Source organism: Silene latifolia, chromosome 1, assembly GCF_048544455.1.
Source record: "Silene latifolia isolate original U9 population chromosome 1, ASM4854445v1, whole genome shotgun sequence".
NCBI classification, from domain to species: domain Eukaryota; kingdom Viridiplantae; phylum Streptophyta; class Magnoliopsida; order Caryophyllales; family Caryophyllaceae; genus Silene; species Silene latifolia.
In genome coordinates, this window is record NC_133526.1 from 124,453,139 (window position 1) to 124,464,508 (window position 11,370).

Consider the following 11,370-nt stretch of genomic DNA (forward strand, 5'->3'; position numbering starts at 1 on the left):
AAGATTTTACAATCCTACCCAACTAGAAACATGGTTACGTCCTCGTAACCTCTTTTCAACTTTCATATACATATGCAACAAAATCACTGTCAACCACATGTAACAGGAAAGAACACATGATAAGAGATTGTGCATTAACATTAAAGTCGAAAACAAGGTTTTATTATGGAATTAACTGATTGTCAACAAGTACACTTATTATTTAGCTCATGCTTAACTTAAAAACACAACATCAAACTAAAAGAACAACAAGAAAGGAGCTAAAGGTTTACACGGTTTCATAACAGATCGATCATGGTGTTACTAGCTCTAACCTAACAGTTCTTAGGTCGCGCTTACTCTGATTCTGATGACTTCTATGTCATTCCCTTCCTGGTTCACCTCTTCCCCAAGGTCTGGTTTAGGTGGTTCAGTCGTACTTTCAGCATCAGGTACATTAGAATAAAATTCGTATCTCAGGTCGCCTGATATAAAGTCAAAGGTATGTTCGGGCGGGTAACTGGCCCCGCCGCAGTAATTGGGGTCACGGCATAACCTCATGCAGTGGGTGGACAACTCTCTCATATAGAAGCGTTTGCTGTCCTTTAGAATGCCAGAGTCAGGGATAGTATCGATAAGGGTATACGCTCTTAACTGAGTATTAGTTAAGTACTCAGGATGTCCATTATGGCCACACATGTCCATGGTAGCACAAAGTTTCTCACAATGCTCATTGAAGTCAGCATCAAGTGACATGTAACAGTCTCGCGGGTGTACATTGTAGGGATCCATCCTACAGAGTTGAAAGCGAAACAAATTAGGACGCAAGGGTGATACCGTAGAGGGGTGTTAAGATAGAGGATACATTCACGAGGTTTAAGTGTGTGAAAGTTATATAACAAGTTTTCAGAGTAGCTGTTGTAATACCAGGGTTTTGGCCAACTCAAGATTATCACAGTTCGCATCATCTACCAGAGAACAACAACCTTAGAAAGATCAACCACAAGGATACACGTATATCAGCATACGATCTAACATTGACCCCACCAAATTCCTTTCCCAAGTCAAAACTATTACTAATTTCGAACAATTGAACCATATGCGCATTCATTCCGCCCTACTACTAAACAATCACCAGGAGTATTAGAACATGCGGTGCATATGCACTACTTAAACACTTTGAAACCATAGAAAACATAACACATAATCAAAACCATTTGACCCATCAGACACGCAACATGAGTTAGTCAGTTTGTATGATATAAATTCAGGAAACATATTTCCCAATAAAAATTACAACATATGATCCATGACAACACTACACTACTTCCATATCGCCCATGTGTTTAACATTTTAGCAACCATATCGTTCAGTTGTGTCCAGCACTTAGTATAACTCCTTTTCAGCAAACAAAAGATATCGCATAAATAGCTTAAACATACACATTTGCCATCGTACACTTTGTAGAACCTTATCTATGATAAATTATTAGCAACTTGAACACTTTTCCGATTTGCACGATTTGAATAATTAGGCAACTTGTAGGCTCAATTGACTGTAACTATAACGGCTATCATTTAAACCAACACATATCATGTGAATCATCAAAGGGTTATCTCATTATAATTACCAACATAGTTATCATAAACAATCTGCATTAGAATATAATTGATAACAACGACTCGAGAATATAGATACGTCAAATGTCGTGCTACGCCAAACAGTTTCCTTTATATCACGCCCATACAATTGCAAGAATCACTTTAGCATTTTATGATGATACAACTATGAACATATTCAATAAGGAACAACAATACTATTTATTATCGTATCATAGTTTAGATCCAACTGAAATAATTTAATGCGATGAAGGTATTAAATATAACTATGGGCACACAACTCACATTAGAGTCATTAGGACTCAGATGACATTCTACACGTGTGAACATTTAGACATACTCATTACTACCATCCATGTGTAAACATTTAAACATAATTATTATAAATATTCATGCGAGTATATTAGAATAATCAAATTAACATTTAACGCCATCAACTTTACTAAGATATGACAATATAGTTTTATATTTATATATATATCCGACCACTATGCAAATATGATGAACACATTAGAGATATTACAACATGCCAAACGTATATAAAATATGCAAACAACTGGACTCGTATAAAGTATTTCACCCTTGATTAGGAATCAAATTAAGTTATTCAATTTCACTCATACTATCATGCCAACAATGTTATCAACTAAACTTTAATTCTATCACTTGTTAAGATACATAACTACTGAACATGCGTGCTAGTATCATCATATAAAAACATTATAAGGTCACATTAATAAGGCTCATGAAATAAACAAACAATTGTATGAGAACTCAACATAGAACGCACATTTTACAAGTCACGATTCACGTTGTAACTTCCAAAGACCACGAACAAATAACCGTTCGATTAGAATTTGATTCATATTACTTTTATAACATACAGAGAGTTAAAAGCACAGGGGAAAAAGAATTAGGTCTAAAGCACAAGAATTCAATTTTTAAAGGATTTTACAACTCAGTTGGTCCAAACAAGCACGTGACAGCAATTGGTCCGAAACTTGGGTCAGTTTGCAAAACTTACCATTTAATATAGAAATATCAAGAATTTTCGTAGCTTATCAATTTGAAAACATATACGAATCTTCTGATCGATGGAGTTGGAATTATGCAAAAATTATTAATACAATTTAAATGAGGAGTTTTACAAAATCGTTGGTCAAAACATCACTGCACAGAAACTTCCTGACCACAGCCCACTAAAATATTTATTACTCCTAATCCGTATATCCTATAAGCATGAAACCAACGCCAAATGAACACTAACTCACGAGGCTATCTCTCATAAAATTGTCATCCATAGGCAATAGACAGAAAAGAAATGGCAATAAGATCAATTCGAGAGTAAAATCAAACAAACGTGTTTCAGCGCGAGGTCACTCATTTACTATGTTCCAAGCTCTTACAACCACACTATCGATACTAACCCATCCTAACTTAAATCTCACACTGTGTACCTTCGTAACATCTACCCCATAGAATCCCTTCGCATCTCGATCTACTCCTTACATCTAAATCACGATTGCTATGACTAGAAACATGCAATTCAATAGTGTTTCTGATTACTATCACAATACTATACTAGCATGGCTTCGGGATCACATAACCGCATATCACTAGACATAATAGGACTATCAACACATCATTCAACATCCATCCAGATAAATATCATCAAGTCGCAATTATTTTCACGCTCGCGATTACCACAATCCAACACTTCATTGATTATCAACCTGAACACGAAAATTTATTTGTCATCTCCACAACATCATATGATCACGTCATCATTCATACAAAATACTTACCGTAACGTTGTCCTGCAGACTGGTTAGAATATATGGGTCTCAAGGTATACATCAACTCGATTATATCCAAGGTTTTCCTTCTAACTACCCCATTCACTCAATTTATCTCGGGTTACCTGGTTCAAAACTGAGAGGGCAAAAGAGCACGCATTAAGGGCGCCTTCTTAACCGCACTGTGAGCTCCTAACAGTTTATTCCCAGGGGTTCATTTTATTTAGACACATCCTACGTTTATTGGGTTCATTGGTTTAGGCCTGAGGATCGTTCGCTCTGATACCACTTTGTAACACCCCGGTTTATGAAGGAGCCTTTAGCAAGACATTCCCTAATAAACCGGACTGTTACCATCTCGGTTTCCCGAGGTAGTGAATAACAAATTAAATTCCAAGGCAATTTATATAATTATTTTTAACTTAATTATTACAAAACCTCTTTAACGTCAAAATACAAAGAACTAACATAAATAAAAGTGAAAGTCTTCTAAATGATGATCTAGCTACTAAGTCTTCCGATCCAGTGTCTCACGCCCATCAAGCTTCCGTTCTATCTCTTAAACCTGTCAAGTCTGCTCCCAATTAAAAGGTCCATCACAGGTGTTCACGAATACACAGGGTCAACCACGAGGTTGTGTAGGGAAAACAATGAAACAACAAAAATATGATATGCATGCTCCTCCGTCACCTCCATCTCCATCTCAACTCATATTTCATAACTCATATCTCATAATTCATAACCCGGACAACCCAGCCATACCGATCCCCGGTAGACTATATATATCGACCGTAGCCGATCGCCACTCGCTTGTGAGGACACCAGGGCAAGTCTGCGAGAACCCGCCCGGGCCTTATCACAACATCATCATCACCACACCACATCACCTCAACATCCTTCATCTCCAATGCATATGAATGCCCAACAGTAAACAATGCAATACAATATGTATATCAATGAATGAAATCATGCCAGCTACCAAATGTTGTGATAACACACTCAACACGAACAGTTCAGTTAACCATATCATAGCGTAATCCACAACCACGAATCAAGTCACGTTCACAATTTGGTCATATGAAACACAAACAAGTCAACACAATTCAACAACACGATAAGAAGTCAAGTGTATTTCCCTACCTCAGTACCGCAGTCAAATAGTCGGGTGCTCAGTAATATTCCACAACAATTCGCCCTCTGAAAGGTAAATAAATGATAAATGATTACTTAACTATTCCCGTTCCCAAAATAGAAAGTTACCAAAATTAGAACTTCTTAAAATGAAACTTTCCCGATATAGTAACTTTTCCATTTTAACAAACCCGACTCAAAACCCGTCTCTAATTAATTAATTATTATTAATCATTATTTTATTTTAAATAACTCGGAACTTAAACCAAAACGATAATTAAAGGATTAAACGAATTATACGATAAAACGAATCAAGCATTAACCGACACAAACAACCCGCCTTCACGCATTCCCTCACGCCCCCATGCGCCGCCACCTGCCCGTGACAGCCGCCAGGTCAGACACCGGGTCTGACCTCAGCACCTACCAACACCCTCACCGGGTTCGACTCCCGCCGGTGAGTCGAACCGAGGCCACGAATCCCCCCTTGGTCCACTCCACTGCCCGTGGTTGCCACCACAGCAGCCGACTACACAGCCCCTCTGCCACCACCGTCATCAACTACACCCTATCCTACCACCACCACTCTGCTCGCCGCCAACCCACGCACACATACGCCATGGCGCCGCCGTTTCGACCTCCCCCGAGTCCACGGTGGCGCCACCCCAAACCTACCCGTCTAAACCCGCCTGAAACCCATATATAAACCCGTTTGATACCCCGTGTCAATAACACCTCTCGCCGCCAATTCCGCCGCCAAAAACCCCCCTAACCGTCACCAATAGAGACGACACAAACCACCCAGTATCATATCCACGACACCAACCACCAACATCACCTCCCTGAGTCACGCCACAACAAACAAAACCCGACAGAAAAACGAAAAACAAAAGGGGAGGGTTGCACTCATACCTTTTCTGCCACCACAACAGCCACCAGGGTCGCCCATGGACGTCGACAACAACCCTAAAGCCTTCCTTGCTGCGCCGTCAACACCCTCACTCACTCTCTTTCTCTCGATTTGCGTGAAGGTTGGGATTGGTGTTGCTGAAATGAGGGTGGCGGGTGAGGGAGTAGGGTTTTTTAGAGTTAGGGTAAACTTAGGTTAAAATTAGGTTAAATGGTAAATGGGTCATGGGTAATCGTGCCTGGGTAAATGGGTAAATGTCATGGGTCAGCGTGGTTGGTAAAAGAATTAATTATCGTGACTTCGTTCAGTTAAACCCGTCTCCTCAAGTTTACGAATAACTCGATCTTACGATATCAATACGACTAACCAATTAACTCGACTCAATTAGCGATATAAAAATACGGGGTATTACAAACATCTTGTTCGTCATGGAAGAAACCTTCAGCATCACTACAAATACTGCTAGGGAATATCTTGACTACCGTTGGGGAGAATGAAGACTTGGGCGAAGCCCCCAGTTGAAGCGGGCTATGCTTCTTATACTCACCTGCATGGTTAGTAGCCACACAAGGACGCAGGCTAATAGGCACATAGCACATGAGGAAATACATAAATTTTGAAGGTTCTTTTCTTTATAAAATTGTTTAAACATGAAATTTGTTGCTTGTAATGCGTTATGCATATTCAATTGGCTCTAGTCACATAACTTGATGCGATATAGACTCATACACACACAGACTTGATGGACTGACGCAATATTGACTTACATTTGACGCGATACGGGGATGACTCTGACAGACTTTGTCTAAGCATGCGCAACCTCTAGCTAAGTGTGGGCGACAACGTGTATCACTTCCAAAGGTAGAAGAATTGCAAGAATGATGGGGACACATAAAGGCAAGGCAAGAGCCATTGATCAGCTGTCTACTTTGGATGTCTTTCGCCATTGTCTTGTGTAATGAACTCCTTCTTGAGGCACGATAACTTGGAGAATCGAACTAAGATCTTTGTCATCGCCTGGACCGAGCACTAGCTTGACTTAATTAAGACTCGAAAAATAAGAGAGGACTAAAGAAATGGTGGCATCTCGGAAGAGAAGCCCCCAGGATGATAAGATGACCCTGGAATTTGGTAAAAAAGGAGACTGAGCGACGAGATGGAGCCCCTAGTAAAGAGGTAAAAAATGGAGGGTTATGTGAGGATGGTTATGAAATGGGAAGAGATGGTTGTAAACTGGGTGTCGATAATTGAGGTTGCAAGTTTATGGTTGGGGTGGTTGTGTCCTTGTTACGGGACTGCCTACGTATTCACGTGGAGTGACATCAAACCAGATCGTAGTTCTGAGCTGGTTTTGAGAATTGATGTCGAAAGTTGATAAATGGGATGGTTGTGTCGTTGAGGACTGCCTACGTATTCACGTGAAGTGTAATAAAACCAGGGCATAGTTCTTAGTGTGTACCTAAGCTATGTTGTTAGGGCCTTAAAGTGCATGGGTCAGGAGGGTATATTCCTTTAGTGACTCGAAGAATCGATTTGAGATAACTCCCTCTGATCATATACCAAAGAGGTAAGTTTACAAAAAAAATTCCTTATCATGTGAGCACACTTAAAAGTTGACCCTAAGGATGATATGGGTATGTCCCGCTCTGGATAGAAAAGTATTTGAAGACTCCGTGTTTAGGTCAAGGTGAAACTGGATTGGATATTTGGAATGTGGAGCTCGGAAATAAGAGGCTTTGATGAACAAATCTCTGGAGCTTGATTTTGTGGAGTTAAGGCTTCATGGGGTTATGGCTTGGAAATGAAGTCTCATCTTATTGTAACCTGAGCAAATAAAAGTAGGTTAATTGATGCGGGATCAAGTTTCTATGTCTTGGCCCTAAAGGATGGGTATACTTGACAAGCTTGAGGGGATTCTCCAAATTCCTAACTATCTCTTTGTAACGGTCTCGAGAGACTTAGGGTGTGTGATGTGTGAAAGGCTAAGTGAGGGTATTAGCTGACCTCTTCATCAATGTCTTGATTCTATATAGACTTCAGCATTATTCTGCTTAGTATTTGATTTCAGGCTTGTTCTTGATTCAGACTCAGATTCTTGGTATTGAATATATCTCGGCTTTTTGCTCAGATTCTTTTTTTTTTTGGTGAAATGTGAGATGTATATATATATATATATATATATATATATATATATATATATATATATATATATATATATATATATATATATATATATATATATATGAATCAAAAAACCATATTACAAGGAAACTAAATTACAAAAGATAGCGTCCCCACTGTTTCCTAGTTCGAATCCCATGAGGATCAAACTTACAATCTAATACCCAACTTCTCTAACCAGACTTCATCACTTCTATTCATTTTAGCTGTGCATTTGAACTTGATTCTTTGCCTAACCACTTCTTTGATTCTCTGAACCACCAACGATGGAACTAGAATACTGCCATTAATTCTAGCTGAGTTCCTCTGCTCCCAGATATGATAAATACAAGCATTGAGGATAATAGCATAGACCCGTTGTTCCAGTTTGCCACCAGCATTGCCATAGCCACCAGCCATGGCACTAGACATCGAAATGCAAGCACCACACCAACCATGAACGAGAGATACAACAACTTTGCTATATTCACATTCAAAGAGGAGGTGTGACATTATTTCCTTTGCATTCTCACAAATACAGCAAGCATCAGTGCTGCAGTCACCAAACCTGTGTAATTTCTCCCTAGTGTTCATCCCATTATGCATGGTTAGCCAAGAGATAAAAGCATGTTTAGGGACATTCCAGTTATTCCAGATTGTGTTGTACCACCAAGGTTTGTTTTGATGCACTCTCAACCAATCATATCCACTTCTAACATTATATCCTTTCACATCAGGTTGCCAATGTCCATCAGTATAGGCATTCTTCATCAGTTCCTTAGTCTTGCAGATGCTCTTCCAAGTCCAAGTAGCATATGCAGGAGGACTGTATGAATGCCAGTCATTCTGCTTTATGTAAATCTGATTGATCCAGCGTATCCACAACCTGTCACCCTTCAAGTAGATCCAGTTCACCAGCTTAGCAACAATAGCAATATTCCAGAGTTCAACTTTCTTGATGCCAAGTCCACCTTCAATCTTTGGTAAAGTGACAGTATCCCACCCTACCAGCGGTACCCTGTGATACTCAACACTTCCATCCCATAAGTAATTCCTACATATGGCCTCAATTCTTCTGATGATACTTTTAGGAAGAATAAAAATGTTAGCCCAGTAGGAATAAAGAGTGTTGAGGACAGAGTTGATCAGTGTGTGCCTTCCAGCATAAGAGAGTATTTTAGCACCAAGACTCCTTATCCTGTTAACCATCTTCTCTGCAAGTATGTTACACTCCTTCTTAGTGAGCTTTGTAGGTTGTATGGGGACACCCAGATACCTGAATGGCATCTGTCCCTCTATAAAACCAGTCACTTATTTAATATCCTCATTTAAAGTTGTTGTCATCCCATTAAAGTATACCTCAGACTTTGAGCAATTCATGGACAAGCTTGAAGCTTTTGAAAAATTTGAGAAGGCTCTGAGCAACAGCATCACAGATTGAGCATTTCCTTTGCAGAATAGAAGAAGATCATCTGCAAACATCAGATGGGATAGCTTAACTTCTTTGCAAAGGGGGTGGTATTGGAAAGGCCATTTAGTGGTAGCATATTTGATTGTTCTTGTGAGATAGTCCATACAAAGTGTGAAGATCAAGGGAGATATAGGATCCCCTTGTCTCAAACCTCTTTGGCCCTTGAAGTAACCAAAATTGCTGCCATTTAGGGATAAAGTGAATGAAGTAGTTCTGATGCATGTCATGACTTGCTGGCAAAAGATGGTATGGAACTTCAAACCCAAGAGTAAATTTTCCACAAAATCTCATTCCACTGTGTCATATGCTTTTTGGAGATCTATTTTGAATAGGCATCTAGGAGACACATCATTCTTGTTATATAACTTCACAATGTCTTGGCAAATCAAGATATTCTCAAGGATAGATCTTCCCTTAATAAATGCACCTTGATTCTCATGTACAAGGTCAGGCAAAATCATAGACAGCCTGTTACAGAGCAATTTTTAGATAACCTTGTAGATCATATTGCAGCAGGCAATAGGTCTAAAATGTTTAACTGAGGAAGTTCTCTCACATTTGGGTATGAGGGTGATGTTTGTAGCATTGATCTGGTTCAGCAGTTTACCAGTTGAGAAAAAATCTTTAATGGCTTCACATACATCAGTGCCTACAATATCCCAGGCATCTTTAAAGAAGCCACTGGTATACCCATCTGGTCCAGGGGATTTGTCAATAGGAGTACTAAAGAATATACCTTTTATTTCTTCATTAGTGACAGGGAGCATCAGTAAAGCAGCTTGCTCCTGTGTACAACATGGCCCTTGATTCAGAATAGAAGTTCTGATGCGCTCAGTAGGAGTCCTGCTACCCAAGAGATTCTAATAGTAGTCAAGGAAAGCTGCCTGAATGCTATGGCTCTTACTACAAAGGTGCCCATGTTGATCTTCAATCTCTATAACTTTATTCCTCATTTGCCTTGTCTTAATTGGTCCATGGAAATAGGCAGTGTTTTGGTCTCCATCTTCCAGCCACTGAATCTTGGCTTTTTGCTGTAGGAAGTTGTTCCTTGCCTTGGACAAGTCCTTCAACTCAGCAATAGCAATCAGTTCATGATCAAGGAGCACAGAGTTATTAATGTCCTGGACAATATCCTTTTGAAGTTGTTCTAATCTCCTCTCTGCCAGCAAAGTTTTATTCTCAATATCAGAATAGCATTCCAGATTGAGATTTTTGAGGATAGGTTTTAGGCTTTTCAACCTCTTCACCACACTAAACATCTTGTACCCTTCATATTGCTCACCCCATGCTTCTCCTACTTTATCCTTGAAACCAGGTGCTTGCCCCCACATATTGAAGTATTTAAAACTGGCATGTTTGACAGCATCACTCTTATTATTACTAATTACACAAGGGCAGTGATCAAAGAGACCTTCAGGATAAAATTGAGCTACCATATCAGGATAGATATCTAGCCAAGCTTGATTAACCAGAAATCTATTCAGTCTACTATAAATCCTGGTAGAAGAGTCTTGCTTATTGTTCCATGTAAACAAAGCACCAGTGGAAGGAATATCAGTCATGCCACAATTCCCCATACAACTGATAAAGTCATCCATATCCTCTTGTTTGGTATTACCTCCTATTCTCTCATCAGGACTCAGAACAGTGTTAAAATCCCCAGGTAGAGCCCATGGACTAGTATAGTTGAGATTGATAACCTCTAACTTTTGCCATAGATCAATTCTATCACAACCTTCATTGAATGCATAAATCATGGTCAAGTAGAAGTCACGCTGGCTGACTCTGGAGTGTACCTTGGTATGGATAAACTGTGCATCATACTGCAAAATCTGCACATCAAATAAACTTAGCTGCCAAAGAATCCATACCCTACCTCCTTTATGATATCGACAGTTGGTAGTTACACTCCAGCCATCCAACATATTAGTAGAAATATTAAAAACATTATTATTATTGATTTTGGTTTCTAATAAGCAAATAAACCAGCTCCTTTATTATGAATAAACCACTTAACTTCTCTCTGTTTATGTACACTGTTGAGGCCTCTAACATTCCAAAACCCTAGATTATACATTGGGGGTATTTGGAGAAAGAGTGCTTGTACCTATCCCACTTTTAGGGGTTACTAAACCATCTAGAGCTTGCAGATAAGTTTTACCTGCAGTCTTACCTATCCCACTTTTGCTCAGATTCTTGATTCAGGTTTTTGAAGATAACTTGACTTTGGATATTGATATTGACATTGACTTGCTTGAGCCTTATTCTTTGAACTCTTTTATCTTGGATTACGGGCATGACTG

At 39.3% G+C, this 11,370-nt stretch overlaps 1 protein-coding gene across 1 annotated transcript; it reads right to left on the minus strand.

Annotated features, from left to right (window-relative positions):
- Positions 1-7,767: 7,767 nt before the first annotated feature.
- Positions 7,768-8,883, minus strand: LOC141655176 (uncharacterized). Its single transcript, XM_074462270.1, has one exon. The coding sequence runs from the start codon at positions 8,881-8,883 to the stop codon at positions 7,768-7,770; it is 1,116 nt and encodes a 371-aa protein (XP_074318371.1).
- Positions 8,884-11,370: the final 2,487 nt, after the last annotated feature.

What these genes read in the sequence shown, in the direction of transcription:
- LOC141655176 (XM_074462270.1), bottom strand. Translation starts at nt 8,883, where the DNA reads ATGCCATTCAGGTATCTGGGTGTCCCCATACAACCTACAAAGCTCACT.